Here is a 20,515-nt window from a genome sequence, read left to right as displayed (position 1 = left end):
GTTCGGTCATGAAATGTCGGCAACTAAACCACCAAGCTGGGAGACCACCAAGCACGCCACAGACGTCCTCATCCTCCTCCTCTCCGCAAACCCTTCCTTCCAGAACTGATGATGTTCTCTAGTTGGGTCAGGAAACGTCGACAAGAAAACACACCAAGGACCCCACAGTTCCTCCTTCTCCTCCCCCTCCTCCTCCTCGTCCTCTTCCACCTCCACTGTGCAAACCGCACACCCACCTAACACTGATAACGTCCCCTAGTTGGGTCATGAAACGCCTGCAAGAAAAGTTTTTTGGGGCAGCCCCTCAAATACTGGAACTCGGCTATCACGTCCCCCCTAGTCCTTCTTCTCTCTAGACCGACCAAACCCACATCCTGCAACCGTCCTTCCTATGTTTTAGTCTCCGGGCCTTTAAATCCTCTTAAGTTGCTCTTCTCTGCACTTTTTCCAAAAGTCTCAACATCTTTTTCGTTAACGTGGGGACCAAAACTGGACGCAGCATTCCAGGTGTGGCCTTACTAAGGCTTTACAAAGCGGTACTAATCCTTCTCGTAATTTTGATTCTCTTGCCTCTGTTTATACAACTGAGAATCGTATTAGCGTTTTTTGGCGGCGGCTGCACACAGCTGGATCGGCCACTGGGACTCCAAAATCCCCCACCTTTTCAACCCACAACAGCTGGATCTTTGTCCTCGCCTCTCATCTTACCGGCGTTGCAACCACGAGCAAACAAGCCATCGGCCTCTCGGTTGACGATCCTTTCGCCCCATCCAAGCACAAGGCAGGTGCGCAGAGTTCTTGGTTTTTTTTTTCCCGTGCATAACGGAGACGTGCCAATGTGTTAGGCAGCAACCGTTTTGGATCGCGGCTTGTTGGAATGTTTTGGGAATGTTCTAGAGCGGAAGGAAGTCACGGTGTGGCACACACCACAGAGGGCAGGGGTTGTTGCCAAGAAAATGCCCCCCCGCCCTCCCATGTAACACAAGATGGCGCCATTTAACGGAACGGGAGGGCCCCCACCCCACCCTCCCCACTAATTCTTCTCGGCCAAGGATCTCCAACCTTGGCTACTTTGAAGACTTCGTGGACTTCAACTCCCAGAATACCCCAGCGAGGGAAGGGTTCGTTTAACAGCCCTGTTGCTCACTTAACAGCCACAGCGATTCACTTAGCGACGGGGTGAGGCAAAGGAAGGTCGTTAAAAATGGGGCCAAAAGCTCACGTCGCGACCGTCGGGTGACTAGGCGGCTCGGCGGCTAAGACCGAGAAAAGTCGGCGGTTCGAATCCCTCGTACAGGTCTCCTGCGTGAGCAGGGGGTTGGGCTAGATGACCTCCGAGGTCCCTTCCAACTCGGTGACTGCTACTGTTTCGCTCAGCAACGGAAATTTTGCACTTTTTCGCCAAAACGAGAATCCCTGGAGAAGCAGAAACTCACAGCCGAAGAGAAAAAACACCCAACTTCCCCCCCCCCCGCCCCTCCAGTGGCTTTCTTAGCCCTCTAGCTGGCCTGGGCACTGGCTGCCCCACCCACCCCCTCACTCACCCTGCCTCCTGGTTCCTGCCTGCCATGGGGAAGGGGCACCCTGAGGCATGTAGACCACCCCGGCTTGGCAAGGAAAGGAGGGTGCCCCTTTCCCTGTGCCCAGCCAGCAGCCTCCCTCCCTCCCTCCCTCTCTCTCAGGCCTCCTATATGAGCTGGACCCCTAATTGCCCCCTTCCATTGGCTTTCTTAGCCCCCTAACTGTCGTGGCCCCTGGCTGAACCCCTCTTGTTGAGGTTGGGGGGGGGCTGTCACCCCAAAGCCTTGGGTTGGGGGAGCTGCTCAACCCCACCCTACCTCACCCCAATCTAGAAGCTTGCGGCTGGAATGGAGGGGGCCAAGCTTTGCTGGGGACCCCCTCGGGAGGCAGGCGGGGCGGGGGGGGGCACCACAGCTGGTCCCTAAATAGCTTTCTTTAATTTCCTAGAGGGAATCGGGGGTGGTGGTGGTCAAAAGTGGGGAGGGGGCTTAGGGTTCGGGATGGGTGTGGGGAAGCCAGGAAGTTTGCCAACGCAGAATGGCAAAAAGTGTGTGTGGGGGGGCTTTGTTTGTCCCCTTCTGGTGCAAATCCAGACACACAAACACACCCCGCCAAAGGAAGGGGAGAATCGGGCCCTTTCCAGCTTCCCTGGCAGGGTGAGGCTGCCCTTCCCGAAAAAAGCCGCAGTTTGGCTGCCAGCGACTTGCACAACATCTGCAACAGCAGCCAAGAGACTTATTTTTTGGGGGGGGAGGTAGGGAAAGACTTCCCGTTTGTCGTCCTTAATTGGCGAGGCGCCACTCCGGGGATCTGCTCTCCCCCCCCCGCTCGGCCGAATTTGCGGCTCTCATCTGGATCTCTGCAGCCGCTGCCAAGGAAGTAGCTTTGAGGGTTGTTGTTTTTTTGCAAAGGGAGCGTAAAGAAAAACGGAAGGGGCTTTGGAGGTCATCTAGTCCGACCCCAGCCCAGGCAGATCCTGACTTCCCTCTTCCCTGCGTTGGAAGAAGAATTGGGGGGGGGGCGTTGTCTAAACCGTTGACAGGAACTAAAATAAATCAATACAGGGAATCCTCAACTTTCCCACAGTTTGTTTAGTGACTGTTCAGCCGCAAGTGACCTACGACCGTTTTTCACACTTGCAACGTCCCCCGTGACCAATAATCTGGTGGTGTGGGGAGCGTCCTCCCTGGAGGCTTTTCAAGAAGAGACTGGACTGCCATTGGTCAGAAATGGCGTCGGGTCTTCTGCTTGGGCGGCGGGTTGGACTAGATGACCTGCAGGGTCCCTTCCAACTCCTGTGCTTAGCAGCTGCTTCATACCGATGACGGCGGCGGCGGCCCGAGGTCACGCAACCCTCTCGTCAAGCAACGTCCGTGGGCAAAGCCAGGTCCGCTTCACGCCCGCGGTTCCCCCCCACTTAACGACGGCGGCGGCGATTCACTGAACGACCGTGGCGAGAAAGGTGGTCCCACGGGGCGAAAAACTCACTTCACCGTCTCGCTGAGCCACAGATACCTTGGTCGTAAGCCGGGGACTGCCTGCAGACGACCGAATCGACCCGTACCCTTCTCCAAACACAGGGGGAGCCTCGGAGGCGGGGTGGGGGGGTCCATAGCAAAGGTGGCAGGCGGACTTGGGGGGGGCGGGCGGAGTGGGGCAAAGTCTCTACCTTGCTGGGGTGGGGCCTTGACCCCTGGAACCTTTATGTCAACAGCGTCAGGAAATGTGGAATTTGACCACGGCCGTTTCCAGTTTCCAGTCCCGTGTTGAGTTCCTACACCAGTTCAACCAACCATGTTCCCAGCTGCTGCCTGGCTGGTTTTGCTGCTGGCCCCCGGCCCCCCCTGGGCCGCGGGGGACCAGATCCAGGAGACCGAGGAGGGGGATATTTTGAAGGTGAGTCAGGCAGGCAGGCAGGCAGGCAGGCAAGCCTTCCCCCCTATTTGATGCCTCCCGGAGCTCAGAATACATTCCAGAGTTGGAAGGGCCCCCCGGAGATCTTCTAGTCCAACCCCCTCGAGCGGGAGACCCTAGGCCATGACGGGTTTGGCGGTGCGGGGAGAAGCTTCAGGCCTAGGGGCTGCTTCCGGTCAGTAGAAAAAGCTTTGTGTGATCCAGTTTCTACCCAGATCTTTCTCTTTGTGCCTGTCCACCTTTGGTCCGGGCAGTTTAATTCTCTAATTAAATTAATTAAATTAATTAATTAATTTAATTAATTAATTAATCAGCAAAGCTGGCTGAGGGATTCTGGGAGCTGAAGTCCCACAAGTCTTAAAGTTGCCAAGGTTGGAGACCCCCTGCTCTAAAGTATGTTAACTTTCAGGCTGCAGTTCAACAGGGGAGGCCCAGAAACACGGGGGTGGGGGGCGTGGGGGAATGGCCTCTTAAGTCGAATTGACTTTAGAAGCAGACAACCATTTGTCTGAAACGGGGTAGGGTCTCCTGCTGAAGCTAGAATGGGGGCGGGGACGGGGTGGGCTAGAAGACCTCCAAGGTCCCCCTTCCAACTCTCTTCTCCTCTTAGTGGAAGGGCTTGCCTCCAGAAGTTGGGGTGTGGGGGGGTTGCTCCCATCCCTGGAGGCTTTTAAAGAAGAGATCCGACAGCCTTTGGTCTGAAATGGTACCAGGGTATCCTGTTTTGAAGGAGGGGTGGACTAGAAGACCTCCAAGGTCCCCCTTCCAACTCTCTTCTCCTCTTAGTGGAAGGGCTTGCCTCCAGAAGTTGGGGTGTGGGGGGGTTGCTCCCATCCCTGGAGGCTTTTAAAGAAGAGATCCGACAGCCTTTGGTCTGAAATGGTACCAGGGTCTCCTGTTTGAAGGAGGGGTGGACTAGAAGACCTCTGGGGCTCCCTTCCAACTCTTTGTTCTTCGGCTCTGGCTTTGTCTTCTTCTCCTCCTCCTCCTCTGGCAGGAACCCGGCAGGCATAAAAGAGCTTGACCGGCCGGGACTTGCCAAGGGATGGGGGGGGCGCGCCCGAGACCCCCTTGCGCGCGTGTCCGCCTCCAGTGGGGTTTGGAGGGATGCGTGGAGGCGTCGATCCGGGTTTGCCAAAGAAAACGGAGCCATGGAGTCTCCGGCCGACCCTCCGCGGGCTTTGGGAGGGAGCGGGTGATGGGGAGGTCATCCAGTCGTTCCCCGAATCGTCCTGGCGACCGCCCCCACCCCCGCTCGGGTGGAAATTGCGGACTTCAACCGAACCTCGTTGCGGTTCGTTTCCACGGAGCAACGCTGCCCCCGCGTGGCTCCAAAGAGCCCCCCGCGCGCTTTTTCCACGGGCGCTTTTTCTCCCCCCAAGCGGCCCGCTCGGGTCCTTCTCCGCGAGTGGGGTGCGGGCTGCCCCCTGGGCTGATGCGGGGGGGGGGTCCTCCTTTCTCCCTCTCCAGCTGGGCGCCTGTTTCCGAGGCTCGGCTGTGGAAGCCGGGGGGCTCAACCTGGGCCAGAGATGGGGGGACCCCGCCCCAACCGCCACGCTCTTCATTGACTTGCGAACGGTCACCAGGTAAGGCGGGTGGGGGGGGGGGAAGGATGGGCAGGGGGCGTGGGCCAGGTAGGGGCTTCCTCCGCCGCCAACCCTGCCTTCCAAGGAGTCGCGCAGGGCTTGCTTGGTTAGGATGCCGCGCAAGGCTGCCCAACCGGGTGTTGCGAGGCCAAGAAGGGAGTCTGCGCACCAGGTGGGGGTCTCAGAGCAGGTGGGGGAGGGTCTCTCGGAGATGGGGGAGAAGCCCCCCACCCAGAAGTGGAAGGATAATGGGATAAGGATAATTCAAGAGAGAGAGAGAGAGGAAGGAAGGAAGAGAGAGGAAGAGAGAGAAAAAGAGAGAGAGGAAGGAAGGAAGAGAGGGGAAGAGAGAGAGAGGAAGGAAGGAAGAGAGAGAAAAAGAGAGAGAGGAAGGAAGGAAGAGAGGGGAAGAGAGAGAGAGGAAGGAAGAGAGGAGAGAAAGGAAGGAAGGAAGAGAGGGAAGAGAGAGAAAGAGAGAAAGGAAGGAAGGAAGAGAGAGGAAGAGAGAGAAAAAGAGAGAAAGGAAGGAAGAGAGAGGAAGAGAGAGAAATAGAGAGAGAGAAAGGAAGGAAGGAAGAGAGGGGAAGAGAAAGAGAAAGGAAGGAGAGAGGAAGAGAGAAAAGAGAGAGACAGGAAGGAAGGAAGAGAGGAAGAGAAAAAGAGAGAGAAAGGAAGGAAGAGAGGGGAAGAGAGAGAGGAAGGAAGGAAGAGAGAGGAAGAGAGAGAAAAGAGAGAGGAAGGAAGGAAGAGAGGAGAGAGAAGGAAGAGAGAGGAAGAGAGAGAAAGGAAGGAAGGAAGAGAGGGGAAGAGAGAGAGAAAGGAAGGAAGAGAGAGGAAGAGAGAGAGAAAGGAAGGAAGAGAGAGGAAGAGAGAGAAAAAGAGAGAGAGAAAGGAAAGAAGGAAGAGAGGGGAAGAGAAAAAGGAAGGAAGAGAGAGGAAGAGAGAGAAAAAGAGAGAGAAAGGAAGGAAGGAAGAGAGGGGAAGAGAAAAAAAGAGAGAAAAAGGAAGGAAGAGAGGGGAAGAGAGAGAGAAGGGAAGGAAGAGGGGAAGAGAAAAGAGAGAGAAGGAAGGAAGTGAGGTGAAGAGACAGAAAAGAGAGAAGAAAGAAAGAAAGGGAGGCAGGGAGAAAAAGAGAGGAAGAGAAAAGGGGAGGTAATGAGAGAGAAAGGGAGGTGGAGAGAGAGAAAGAAAGGAAGGGAGTGAAAGAGAGAAAAGAGAGGAGAGAGAGAAAAAGAGGAAGAGAAAGGAGAGAAAGAGAGAATGGAGAGAAAGGGAGGGAGGGAGAAAAAAGAAAGGGAGGAAGAGAGACAGAGAAAAAGGGAGGGAGCAAAAGAAAGGCAGGGGGAGAGAGGTTGAAAGAATGTGAAAGAAGGAGGGAGGGAGGGAGAGAGAGAGGGAAAAAAGAGAAAGGGCGGGAGAGATAAAAAGGAAGGAAGGAAGGGAAAAGAGAGGGGAAAAAGGGAGGGAGCAAAAGAGGAAGGAAGGGAGAGAGAGAGAGGGAAAATGGGAATATAATGGTCAGGAGAAAAGGGGAGGGATAAAGGGAAGCCTGAGGCTGGCCCAGGACTGCAATCTGCGGAGGACACCCTCCTAGTTTCACAAATACAAGGAGGGGCACATGCGGACATGCAAGATGCTGTTGTCTTTGCATGTTGTCTTTGCATGTTGTCTTTGCATGAAGCGCTGTGCTTCCCAGGTCTGGTGGGGAGGGGGGAGCGGGGGGAGAGAGAGAGAGAGAAAGGGAGAAAAGGAGAGAGAGAAAAGGAGAGAGAGAAGGAAAGAAAAAAGAGAGAGAGAAAGGGAGAGAAAGAAAACGTGAAAGAGAATGATAGAGAGAAAGGGAAAAAGAAAGAGAGAGAAAAGAGAAAGGGAGAGAAAGAAAAAGTGAAAGAGAATGATAGAGAGAAAGGGAAAAAGAAAGATAGAGAAAAGAGAAAGGGAGAGAAAGACAGAAAGAGAAAGAGAGAGAAAAGAGAGAGAGAGAGAAAGAGAAAGAGAGACGGAAAGAAAAAAGAGAGAGAGAAAGGGAGAGAAAGAAAAAGTGAAAGAGAATGATAGAGAGAAAGGGAAAAAGAAAGAGAGAGAAAAGAGAAAGGGAGAGAAAGAGAGAAAAAGAGAGAAAAGAGAGAGAGAGAGAGAGAGAGAGAAAGAGAGAAAGAAAAGAGGGAGAAAGGAGAGAAAGAAAGGAAAGAGAATGATAGAAAGGGAAAAGAAAGATAGAGAAAGAGAAAGGGAGAGAAAGAGAGAGAAAAGAGAGAGAGAGAGAAAGAGAATGATAGAGAGAAAGGGAAAAAGAAAGAGAGAGAAAAGAGAAAGGGAGAGAAAGAAAAAGTGAAAGAGAATGATAGAGAGAAAGGGAAAAAGAAAGAGAGAGAAAAGAGAAAGGGAGAGAAAGACCCTCTGGCTGTCCCGGGTCTTCCCCATCCAGGAGGGTCTGCAGCAAGACCACCCCACTGGTTCTCCCCCACCACCACTTGAGACCCTCCCTGTTCCTCCCCACCTAGTGCAGTTTCCTCCTTCGACTTCCGGACCTTTGACCCGGAAGGGGTGATCTTCTACGGGGACACCAGCCCCACCGTCGACTGGTTCGTCCTCGCCTTGCGTCGGGGGAAACCGATCGTGCAAATCCACAACACCCTCATCAACATCACCGTCTCTGGGGGGCAGCGTCTCGACGACGGCCGGTGGCATCGGGTAAGACGGGTGGTGGCGGGACGACAGGCAGTCCTCGACTTACGACCACAGTTGAGACCCGAATTTCCATTGCTAAGTGGCGCCTCATTTTATGACCATTTTTGCCACCTTTGTTGAGCAAATCGCCGCAGTCGTTAAGTGAATCATGCGGCCGTTAAGCGAATCCGGCTCCCCCCCCAATTGACTTTGCTTGTCAGACGGCCGCACAAGGGGATCGCGTGACCTCAGGACACTGTGACCGTCATAAATGTGAGTCAGTTGTCCAGTGTCTGAATTTCGCTCACGTGACCGTGGGGATGCAGCAACGGTCATAAGTGTGAAACACGGTCAGAAGTCACTTTTTTCAGTCCCGCTGAAGCTTCGGACGGTCACTAAACGATCGGTTGTAAGTCCAAAACGATCCTTATATATATATTGGCTGCATCTTGTGTCAGGGAGTTCCACAGGCCAACGAGGCATTGAAATGGAGCTGGTTGTAAGTCAAGGACTACCTTTCAGCTAAAGGAGACCCCTTACCCGCTCTATTGTTGGCCACATCCTCCTGTGGGGGGTGGGCTTCCAATCCTTTCTGACCCTCCTATTCGTCTATCCCCGTACGCGACTTCTCCTGTGCCCTCCGGACAGATCACGGTGAAGAACGAAGGACACTTCGTGGTGTTGTTGGTCGACGGAGATGACCAATTCACCCTCAGCCACGTCTCCCACCCGATCGTGAACCGGCCCACCCCTCAGATGCGTATCGGAGTAGGAGGCATGTTCATTTTGCCAAACGAATTGCTGGTCCCGGTAAGACCAATCTCTGCCCTCTGGTGACCGTGGCCCGAGATCAAAAAATCCCCAGTGGATTCCTTTTCCCGTGGTTTCATCAACCCCCTTTTCTCTAAACCAGTGTGTGTTGAGCGTGGGAACTTTAAGAAGTGTGGACTTCAACTCCCAGAATACCCCAGCCAGCCAGCCAGCCATGCCTGTTTTGTTTTTTCCTCCTACCTTTTAAAGCGGAGAGATTGCAGAGGAAAGGATTATAAGAGAGTAAGCAGGCCACAATGAATATACATATCAAAAGGAACGCATTATTGCCAGGGAACTCTGGGAGTTGAAATCCACACTTCTTAAAGCTCCCAAGCTTGAGAAACACTGCTCTAAAGGAATCCAAAACGCATAATTTTCATCCTCTCTCTTTTTTATTCTCACAACAGCTCTGCAAGGTAGGACAGGGGGAATGAGGATAACGGATCCAGAGTCAGCATGGGAGAAAAAAATGAGGATTTGAATTTGGGCCCGGCTCAAAAGAAGTAGCCAGTCTTTAGCTTGAGAAATAGGTCCATCTAAAGCTTTTGGTCAGTGGTTTTTGAATCATGGCTTCTTTGAGCCATGGTTTGAGCCATTCAACCTGGTCACTAGCCATAAAGCGTCACATATGAGCCATAGTGTCTGGATTTCTCCCATTGTGCTATACTAGAATTTATTGCAACAAATAGAATGGGAGGGGAGGGGAGGGGAGCGGAGGAACAAGGAGGGAAGAGAATAATAAAATACAGAACAATAAAATACAGAACAGAACAAAATAGAACAGAATAATAAAATACAGAACAGAACAATAAAATACCGAATAGGAATAGAATACAACAGAATAGAACAGAACAGAATAATAAAATACAGAACAGAACAGAACAGAATAATAAAATACCAAATAGGAATAGAATACAACAGAACAGAATAATAAAATACACAACAGAATAAAAGAGAACAGAATAATAAAATACAGAACAGAACAGAATACAACAGAACAGAACAGAATAATAAAATACAGAACAGAACAGAATAATAAAATACCGAATAGGAATAGAATACAACAGAACAGAATAATAAAATAGAACAGAACAGAACAGAATTAGAATAGAATTCAGTATAATAAAATACCAAATAGGAGTAGAATACAATAGAACAGAACAGAACAGAATAATAAAATACTGAATAGGAATAGAATACAACAGAACAGAATAATAAAATAGAACAGAACAGAACAGAATTAGAGTAGAATTCGGTATAATAAAATACCAAATAGGAGTAGAATACAATAGAACAGAACAGAACAATAAAATACAGAACAGAACAGAATAATAAAATACTGAATAGGAATAGAATGCAACAGAGCAGGACAGGTCCTCATCTTACAACTGGCCTTGATTTACGACCGTTCAAAGTGACAACAGTCACAAAAAACATGGTTGTAAAATGGGCTCAGTCCCACCATCAACCCGTTTTTTGACTGTCACCACTCACAGCCACGACGGGCAGGCTCCCTTACGGTCAAAAACCAAGGACCGCCCCCTAGAACCACGATTAATCATCCTCTAACCACAACATTCCCTCAACGCCAGGAACTCCCTGCCACCCCAACCCTCCCCAAAATACCACCCCACCCCACCCCCCAACTTCAAACGAAGGTCTTTTTGTCTTTCCGCTGGCTGGCCCCCTCCTGCCCACCACCCCGCGACTGACGGGCGCTGCAGCTGAACCCATCCCTGGATGGCTGCATCAGGCACTGGGACTGGTTGAACACGAGCCAAGAGTGGCACGAGGGGGCAGCCTTGCACCACCCTGACGCCAAGGTCTGTTTCGCGACCATCCAACGTGGCAGCTTCTTCCGGGGCGACGGACGAGCCGTCTTTGGGCTGTCAGGTACGGCCGGGCACCGCAAGCTGCGGAGTCCCCTAGATTGGGAGGGCAGGGTCCCTCGACGCCCGGCAGGGCCATGCCAGCGTCTCACCGAGGGGTCGGCATCGGTCGTTGCAGCCGCCAAAAAGTGCCAGCCACGACCTCCTCTCTTGCAGGCCTCCCCAGCGGGCTCAGCCCCACCCACGGCAGCTGGCTGCTCTCCGTGCAGCTGCGGATCGGGGCCGCCCCCCAGCTCAGCACCTTGCTCACCGTATCAGGGTCGAAGCAGCCCCCGGTCCTGCGCCTGGCCCTCCAGCACAGGGTGAGAACGGACGGACAGACGGACGGACAGAGGCATCCAAGCGCCCCCCATCCGAGAGGGCTGAGAGCAGGGGGTGGGGGGGAGGAGGGGGCTGGATGGGCATTGGGGTGCCCGGCAGACGGGTTGGGCTGGGAATATTTGCCGGGAGGGGCCAAAAAGTCAAGATGGCAGCCGCAACCGTGTCAGGAAAGCTCAGCCCTTCCCTGCCTTTAGGAAGGAGGGAAATTTCCATCACATCATTGGATGGATGGAGGGATGGATGGATGGATAAATGGATGGAGGGATAGAAGGATGGAGGGATTGATGGAGGGATGGAAGGATGAAATGAAGGAAGGAAGGAAGATGAATGAAAGGCTGGATGAATAAATGGAAGAATGGATGGAAGGGGAAGGAAGGATAGATGGAAGGATGAAATGGATGGATGGAAGGAATGAAGGATGGCACAAAAGAAGGAAGGAAGATGAATGAATGAAAGGCTGGATGAATAAAGGGAAGAATGGATGGAAGGGGAAGGAAGGAAGGATAAATGTATGGAGGGATAGAAGGATGAAGGAATGGAAGGATGAAAGGAAGGGAGGGAAGAAGGAAGGAAGGAAAGATGAAGGAAATGTTGGATGAATAAATGGAAGAATGGAGGGGAGGGGAAGGAAGGATGGATGGATGGAAAGATTGGATGGATGGATGGAAGGATGAAATGAAGGAAGGAAGGAAGGAAAGATGAATGAATGGGTTGGATGAATAAATGGAAGAATGGATGGAAGGGGAAGGAAGGAAGGATGGATGGATGGATTAATGGATAAATGGATGGAGGGATTGATGGAGGGATGAAAGGAAGGGAGGGAAGGAAGGAAGGAAGGAAAGATGAATGAAAGGTTGGATGAATAAATAGAAGGGGAAGGAAGGATAGAAGGATAAATGGATGGATGAATGAAGAATGAATGAACGGTCCAAAGTGGAGACTGGAGACAGTCCTCATTGAGGGCATGACATCATAGGCCTGTGAGGGCCAAGGACCCCTTCCCTGGGGGGGGGGGAGCCACTCCCCCCACCCCTCAACCCGGTTTGTGGTCTTTCCATCCATGCAGGATCTGACAGCCGAGCTGGGCAACCAGACGGTTCTTCTGCTCCCCCTCCCCGAAGGGGGCTGCCTGGACACCCCCCTCCTCCTCCGCCTCACCCCCTCTTCCTTCACGCTACGTCTGGGCGACACCGAGATCTCCAAACCGACCCCCAAGGCAGATTTCGAGAGCCTGCAACAGCTCTGGCTGAGCGGCACGGGCCGACTGGTCATTGGGGGCGAATCTGGTACGTCTTGCCTGGAGGTTGTGGGGTGTGTGTGTGTGTTTAGCCAGGCCCTGACCTTAACTCCTGCTAAAAGAAGGGGTGTAGCCCCCCCCCGAGTTTCTTAAATAGTTGAGATGGGCAGCATATCTATGTGCCGTAAAAAAAATAATCTCACCCTTGCAGAAGGGCTATGCATCTGCTGAATCTTGTGGCACGGAGTTCCACAGGCCCAAAGACGCCTTGGCATTTACACTCTGGTAGTCACGTGACACACACACACGGGATGCTGCGGCCGTCATAAATAGGAACCAGTTGTGCCGAGGAGTTGAATTTTGATCACGTAACCGCGTGTTGAGGACTACCTGTATATATTGTATTTGTAGCATCTTGTGGCAGGAAGTTCCACAGGCTAACGACGCATTGAAATGCAGCCGGATTTATATTCTGGCGGGCTTCTATTAAGTTCTGAGTCTTTTTTTTTTTTGTTTTTTTAACGTCTTTATTTCAGAAGAGGACAAATCTCAAGAGGCTCATTTCTTCCAGGGCTGCCTTAACGCGATCCGGGTTCAAGGCCACGAACTGGACTTCGACGAAGCTCAGCACCGGAGCGATTCCATCTCAGCCCACAGCTGCCCCGTGAACGTGGAAGGCAAAGCCGACGGGGGCGATGGGCATTAAAGGGATGGCGGTGGTACTGCGCACACGCACACCTGGGCACGTGTGTCTCCGCCTCCCTCAGTTCCGCCTTCCGTGAATGTGTGTGACTTAAGTTCCCGTAGCCGCAACGTTGGCTGTGGGTGTGATTGTTGACCATGTGGCTGCTGAACGGCTGGCTGGGTGCCAAGCCAGATTGCGGTTGTGTTAACGGACAATTGTGGGAATTGTCAGTGGTGGTAATCTACGGACTCCCAAGTTTACTCGGCCCCTGCAGAATTAGTGTCTCATTGTTGTATCCGCGAATGCTTCTCGACCGTGGGAACTTTTAAGACGGATGGACTTCAATTCCCACAATTCCCCAGCCAGCGTATCACTTTTCCATTTAATTCTAATGTGTCAGTTTTCCATTTAATTGTCACGCCATCTGTAGTTTACCTTAAACTAGATTATTTTATTAAGTTCGCCTGTCAAGGGTTATTTTATCACTTTTCTGAAGTCAAGGTATATTACGTCAAACCGCATTCCCACCGTCTATTAAGAAAGTTATCCAATTTAAAAAAAAACAAACGATAAAGCTAGTCAAGATACATTTTTTATTGTCTTATTTTAAATCTGGTATGTTGGGCTGCTGTGAGGTCAGATCTAGGTTTTGGGATTGTGTTTTTTAAACCCTGGCAGCTTGAAAACGGGTGGACTTCAACTCCCAGAATCCCCCAGCCGGCATTTTAGTTTCCCATTTAATTCTCTAACCCACCTCTTTTACTAATTTAGCTTGCCATGGATTTCACCCCCCCACTTCTTAAATCAAGATATATTACATCTACTGCATTCCCACCATCTCTGAAGGAAGTTACCCAATCAAAAAAATATATATATAAAATAAACCGGCCACATTTATTCTTGTCCTATTCATGCTGAATTCTGGGAAACCTTTGCTGGCTGGGGAATGCTGGGAGTTGAAGTCCACCTGTCTTAAGATTCCCACGGTTGAGAAATATTGGTTCAGGTTGAGAGGTGGTATTTAGCCGGAAATCGCAGGTGGGCCCGCCCTCTTGTCCTGGTTCTGTGCCATTCTATTTAGGCATGTTTTTGAGCTTTGCTGGCTGAGGGACTCTGGGAGTTGAAGTCCACAAGTCTTAAAAGGGACCAAGGTTGGAGACCCCTGTTTTAAAGGTACAATGGATCTATCCCAGGAATGCAGGGGTGGGGGTATCGCTCTTCGTAGAATCCTACGGCTGGGAGGGATCTGCGAGGTTTTCTAGTCCAATCCCCAGGAGTCCAAGGCAGGAGGCCTTATATACCATCCGGGGTGTACGGTTGTCCAAACTTTCCTTCAAAATCTATAAAGATGTAGATTAAGGGTGATGAAGCATGGCCCTTTTTATGACAGGTGGACTTCAACTCCCCAAATTCCTGAGCCAGCATGGGAATTCTGGGAGTTGAAGTCCATAAATCATAAAAGGGCCATGTTTCCCCACCCTGATAGAGATAGATAGTTGATAGATACAGGGGGTGGGGGAGGGGAGTGAAATAATAGAAAGGTAGATGAGAGAGAGAGAGAGAGAGAATAGATGATTGATAGATGCCAGATACAGAGATATAGATAGAAAACAGATGCCAGATAGATAGATAGATAGATAGATAGATAGATAGATAGATAGATAGATAGATAGATAGATAGATAGATAGATAGATGATAGAGTAGGGAGGGAGGGAGGGAGGGAGAGAGAGAGATAAGATAGATAAAATAGATAGATAGATAGATAGATAGATAGATAGATAGATAGATAGATAGATAGATAGATAGATGATAGAGTAGGTAGGTAGGTAGGTAGGGAGAGAGAGAGAGATAGATAAGATAGATAGATAGATAGATAGATAGATAGATAGATAGATAGATAGATAGATAGATAGATAGATAGATAGATAGATAGATAGATAGATAGATGATAGATAGATAGATAGATAGATAGATAGATAGATAGATAGATAGATAGATAGATAGATAGATAGATAGATGATAGAGTAGGTAGGTAGGGAGAGAGAGAGAGATAAGATAGATAAAATAGATAGATAGATAGATAGATAGATAGATAGATAGATAGATAGATAGATAGATAGATAGATAGATAGATGGGTAGGTAGATAGATAGATAGATGATAGAGTAGGGAGGGAGGAGAGAGAGAGATAAGATAGATAAAATAGATAGATAGATAGATATATGATAGATAGGTAGGTAGGACTTCAATTCCCACAATTCCCCAGCCAGCGTATCACTTTTCCATTTAATTCTAATGTGTCAGTTTTCCATTTAATTGTCACGCCATCTGTAGTTTACCTTAAACTAGATTATTTTATTAAGTTCGCCTGTCAAGGGTTATTTTATCACTTTTCTGAAGTCAAGGTATATTACGTCAAACCGCATTCCCACCGTCTATTAAGAAAGTTATCCAATTTAAAAAAAAACAAACGATAAAGCTAGTCAAGATACATTTTTTATTGTCTTATTTTAAATCTGGTATGTTGGGCTGCTGTGAGGTCAGATCTAGGTTTTGGGATTGTGTTTTTTAAACCCTGGCAGCTTGAAAACGGGTGGACTTCAACTCCCAGAATCCCCCAGCCGGCATTTTAGTTTCCCATTTAATTCTCTAACCCACCTCTTTTACTAATTTAGCTTGCCATGGATTTCACCCCCCCACTTCTTAAATCAAGATATATTACATCTACTGCATTCCCACCATCTCTGAAGGAAGTTACCCAATCAAAAAAATATATATATAAAATAAACCGGCCACATTTATTCTTGTCCTATTCATGCTGAATTCTGGGAAACCTTTGCTGGCTGGGGAATGCTGGGAGTTGAAGTCCACCTGTCTTAAGATTCCCACAGTTGAGAAATATTGGTTCAGGTTGAGAGGTGGTATTTAGCCGGAAATCGCAGGTGGGCCCGCCCTCTTGTCCTGGTTCTGTGCCATTCTATTTAGGCATGTTTTTGAGCTTTGCTGGCTGAGGGACTCTGGGAGTTGAAGTCCACAAGTCTTAAAAGGGACCAAGGTTGGAGACCCCTGTTTTAAAGGTACAATGGATCTATCCCAGGAATGCAGGGTGGGGTACGCTCAGAGAATCCTACGGCTGGGAGGGATCTGCGAGGTTTTCTAGTCCAATCCCCAGGAGTCCAAGGCAGGAGGCCTTATATACCATCCGGGGTGTACGGTTGTCCAAACTTTCCTTCAAAATCTATAAAGATGTAGATTAAGGGTGATGAAGCATGGCCCTTTTTATGACAGGTGGACTTCAACTCCCCAAATTCCTGAGCCAGCATGGGAATTCTGGGAGTTGAAGTCCATAAATCATAAAAGGGCCATGTTTCCCCCTGATAGAGATAGATAGTTGATAGATACAGGGGGTGGGGGAGGGGAGTGAAATAATAGAAAGGTAGATGAGAGAGAGAGAGAGAGAGAATAGATGATTGATAGATGCCAGATACAGAGATATAGATAGAAAACAGATGCCAGATAGATAGATAGATAGATAGATAGATAGATAGATAGATAGATAGATAGATAGATAGATAGATAGATAGATAGATAGATAGATAGATAGATGAAAGAGTAGGGAGGGAGGGAGGGAGAGAGATAAGATAGATAAAATAGATAGATAGATAGATAGATAGATAGATAGATAGATAGATAGATAGATAGATAGATGATAGAGTAGGTAGGTAGGTAGGTAGGGAGAGAGAGAGAGATAGATAAGATAGATAGATAGATAGATAGATAGATAGATAGATAGATAGATAGATAGATAGATAGATAGATAGATAGATAGATGATAAAGATAGATAGATGATAGATAGATAGATAGATAGATAGATAGATAGATAGATAGATAGATAGATAGATAGATAGATAGATAGATAGATGATAGAGTAGGGAGGGAGGGAGAGAGAGAGAGAGAGATAAGATAGATAAAATAGATAGATAGATAGATAGATAGATAGATAGATAGATAGATAGATAGATAGATAGATAGATAGATAGATAGATAGATGGGTAGGTAGATAGATAGATAGATGATAGAGTAGGGAGGGAGGGAGAGAGAGAGAGAGATAAGATAGATAAAATAGATAGATAGATAGATATATGATAGAGTAGGTAGGTAGGTAGGTAGGTAGGGAGAGAGAGAGAGAGATAAGATAGATAAAATAGATAGATAGATGATAGATAGATAGATAGATAGATAGATAGATAGATAGATAGATAGATAGATAGATAGATAGATAGATAGATGATAAAGATAGTTAGATAGATGATAGATAGATAGATAGATAGATAGATAGATAGATAGATAGATAGATAGATAGATAGATAGATAGATAGATAGATAGATAGATGATAGAGTAGGTAGGGAGAGAGAGAGAGAGATAAGATAGATAAAATAGATAGATAGATAGATAGATAGATAGATAGATAGATAGATAGATAGATAGATAGATAGATAGATAGATAGAAAGATGATAGAGTAGGTAGGTAGGGAGAGAGAGAGAAAGATAAGATAGATAGATAGATAGATAGATAGATAGATAGATAGATAGATAGATAGATAGATAGATAGATGATAGAGTAGGTAGGTAGGGAGAGAGAGAGAGAGATAAGAGATAAAATAGATAGATAGATAGATAGATAGATAGATAGATAGATAGATAGATAGATAGATAGATAGATAGATAGATGATAGAGTAGGTAGGTAGGTAGGTAGGGAGAGGGAGAGAGAGATAAGATAGATAAAATAGATAGACAGACAGACAGACAGATAGACAGATAGATAGATAGATAGATAGATAGATAGATAGATAGATAGATAGATAGATAGATAGATAGATAGATAGATGATAGAGTAGGTAGGGAGAGAGAGAGAGAGATAAGATAGATAAAATAGATAGATAGATAGATAGATAGATAGATGATAGATAGATAGATAGATAGATAGATAGATAGATAGATGATAAAGATAGTTAGATAGATGATAGATAGATAGATAGATAGATAGATAGATAGATAGATAGATAGATAGATAGATAGATAGATAGATAGATGATAGATAGATAGATAGATAGATAGATAAAATAGATAGATAGATAGATAGATAGATAGATAGATAGATAGATAGATAGATAGATAGATAGATAGATAGATGATAGAGTAGGTAGGTAGGGAGAGAGAGAGAAAGATAAGATAGATAGATAGATAGATAGATAGATAGATAGATAGATAGATAGATAGATAGATAGATAGATAGATAGATAGATAGATGATAGAGTAGGTAGGTAGGGAGAGAGAGAGAGAGATAAGAGATAAAATAGATAGATAGATAGATAGATAGATAGATAGATAGATAGATAGATAGATAGATAGATAGATAGATAGATAGATAGATGATAGAGTAGGTAGGTAGGTAGGTAGGGAGAGAGAGAGAGAGAGAGATAAGATAGATAAAATAGATAGACAGATAGATAGATAGATAGATAGATAGATAGATAGATAGATAGATAGATAGATAGATAGATGATAGAGTAGGTAGGTAGATAGGGAGGGAGGGAGGGAGAGAGAGAGATAAGATAGATAAGATAGATAGATAGATAGATAGATAGATAGATAGATAGATAGATAGATAGATAGATAGATAGATAGAAATGATTGATAGATACATAGACAGTAAGATAGAAAGAATGAAGGAGGGAGGAAGATATGGATAGATAGATAAATAGATAGATAGAGATATGGGTTAACAGAGTTGGAAGGGACCTTGTAGGTCATCTAGTCCAACCCCCAACCCCCACCCAACCAGATAGAGAGAAAGATGATGGAGAGATAGCGATCATAGAATCCTAGGGCTGGAAAGGACCCTGGGGGGTCATCTAGCCCAACCCTCTGCTCACGCAGGAGACTATATATACCATTCTAAACAAATGATAATCTGATTTTTTTTTCTTCATAACCGCCAGCGGATGGAGGCAAACCCCTGAGTCATCCATGAATCTTACCCAAGACAAAATCTCCCTTTGAGAGTCGGCTGCGAATCCTAAACCAGAGCTGGGGTGGGGGAGGAGAAATTTTGCCTCCCCCCCCACTCTCCCCCCCCAGCTGCTGAAGGGTGCTCCGAGGAGCCGCCACCACCTCCTCCGCCGCCTCCCCCTCCCCACCTCTTTCCTTCCCTGCTCCTTAACCAACTCCTTAACCAATTCACTTTGCAGGATACACACAACCAACACACACAAAACACACAGGCAGAAGGCAGAGCCAGGGATGAAGTCACAAGCTCCTTTAAGGACACAAGATTAGAATAGCAATTGCGCCAGCCAGCTTGGAAAATAATCCATGTCTTGCATAGAAGGTGTGCCCGGGGTGGTGGTGGGGGGGGACAGCCCCACAGATTGCACACCCAAGCACAGGCCTCTTGCACATTTGCACTCCCTGCGTGTCCAGTGTGTGCTCACCGATGCCACCTGACCTCTCCCCACTGCCCGTCTCTCTCAGCATGGCAGAGACGATGACCCGCCGTGTCAAAAGCATTTTCGCGCAGGGTGGAATTTCTCCCTACGTTGAAGGAGGGGTGTCTGTGCCCAGAATTTTGGTGCAAGAGATTTGTGCCACGGGGCAGGGGTCATTGCACACTCCTGCCAGTGCCACCGGTGGGCTGGGGTTGGGGGGGCATTCGGCCCAGGCCCTCGCCTAGAAAGCTGAATTCCATCCGATGTGGGAATATTTTTCGATAACGCTGCAGACCGGAGAGAATTAAATTTGGAAACGCCGGCTAATCTTATCCATCTTTTTAAGGGGTTTTTTTTTTATTTTTTAAAAAAAAATCGATTATGTTTCTTTGCAACGTAAAAATAGAGGGAAGCTAGAAAAACCAGAACGAAAAGGGAGGGATGGCTTTTACGATTATTATTTTTTCAGCGCGACAAAAATGTATTACTATTTTTTCCATTCGTTTATTAAATTTATATGCTTCCCATCCTCAGCAAGATGGGCAGCTCTAGGCCGCTCATACAGGCAGTCCTCGACTTAACAACGGTTTGTTTAGTGACCGTTCAAAGTTACGACGACGCTGAAAAGAGGGACTTGTGACCATTTTTTCACACAACGACAGCATCCCTGTGGTCACGTGATCCAAATTCAGACGCTTGGCAGCTGGTTCGTCTTTATGACGGTGGCAGCGTCCTCGGGTTATGCGACCCCCCTTTTGCGACCTTTGGACGAGCAACGTCAACGGGGAAACCGGATTCACTTTATGACCATGTGACTCAACGACTGCAGTGATTCACATAACAACAGTGGCAAGAAAGGTCATAAAATGGAGCAAAGCTTCCCTTGACAAAGGTTCTCACTTAGCAACAGAAATTTGGGGTTCAATTTGCGGTCGTAAATCGAGGACTTACCTGTATTTTCTTCCCAGTTGTTTCTTGCCTACACACCAGCATGTGCAGTCAAAAATAAATAAATAAATCAATTTATCCGAATTCGCCCTGGGATCAATTCATTTTTCCATGCAGGTTTCAAAACAGAGTTGGAAGGGACCTTGTAGGTCATCTAGTCCAACCCCAACCCCCACCCAACCAGATAGAGAGAAAGATGATGGAGAGATAGCGATCATAGAATCCTAGGGCTGGAAAGGACCCTGGGGGGTCATCTAGCCCAACCCTCTGCTCACGCAGGAGACTATATATACCATTCTAAACAAATGATAATCTGATTTTTTTTTCTTCATAACCGCCAGCGGATGGAGGCAAACCCCTGAGTCATCCATGAATCTTACCCAAGACAAAATCTCCCTTTGAGAGTCGGCTGCGAATCCTAAACCAGAGCTGGGGTGGGG

At 47.8% G+C, this 20,515-nt stretch overlaps 1 protein-coding gene across 1 annotated transcript; it reads left to right on the top strand.

The window, feature by feature from the left end:
• The first annotated feature begins 14 nt into the window (after window positions 1-14).
• Window positions 15-19,596, top strand: SHBG (sex hormone binding globulin). The gene is made up of 10 exons (XM_058181586.1): window positions 15-785; window positions 3,236-3,417; window positions 4,906-5,021; window positions 7,526-7,715; window positions 8,340-8,501; window positions 10,229-10,397; window positions 10,550-10,695; window positions 11,781-12,000; window positions 12,488-14,773; window positions 18,328-19,596. Exons 2-9 carry the CDS (start codon window positions 3,316-3,318, stop codon window positions 12,655-12,657), a joined length of 1,275 nt encoding a protein of 424 aa, XP_058037569.1. The 5' UTR covers window positions 15-785; window positions 3,236-3,315; the 3' UTR covers window positions 12,658-14,773; window positions 18,328-19,596.
• Window positions 19,597-20,515: the final 919 nt, after the last annotated feature.

This window comes from Ahaetulla prasina, chromosome 4 (assembly GCF_028640845.1).
Source record: "Ahaetulla prasina isolate Xishuangbanna chromosome 4, ASM2864084v1, whole genome shotgun sequence".
NCBI classification, from domain to species: Eukaryota; Metazoa; Chordata; class Lepidosauria; order Squamata; family Colubridae; genus Ahaetulla; species Ahaetulla prasina.
This window is presented reverse-complemented; position numbering and strand designations above follow the sequence as displayed.

What these genes read in the sequence shown, in the direction of transcription:
- SHBG (XM_058181586.1), top strand. Translation starts at nt 3,316, where the DNA reads ATGTTCCCAGCTGCTGCCTGGCTGGTTTTGCTGCTGGCCCCCGGCCCC. An exon ending in ACGACGGCCGGTGGCATCGG is followed by an intron (nt 7,716 to 8,339) that starts GTAAGACGGGTG and finishes CCCTCCGGACAG; the next exon opens with ATCACGGTGAAGAACGAAGG. An exon ending in GGTCATTGGGGGCGAATCTG is followed by an intron (nt 12,001 to 12,487) that starts GTACGTCTTGCC and finishes TCTTTATTTCAG; the next exon opens with AAGAGGACAAATCTCAAGAG.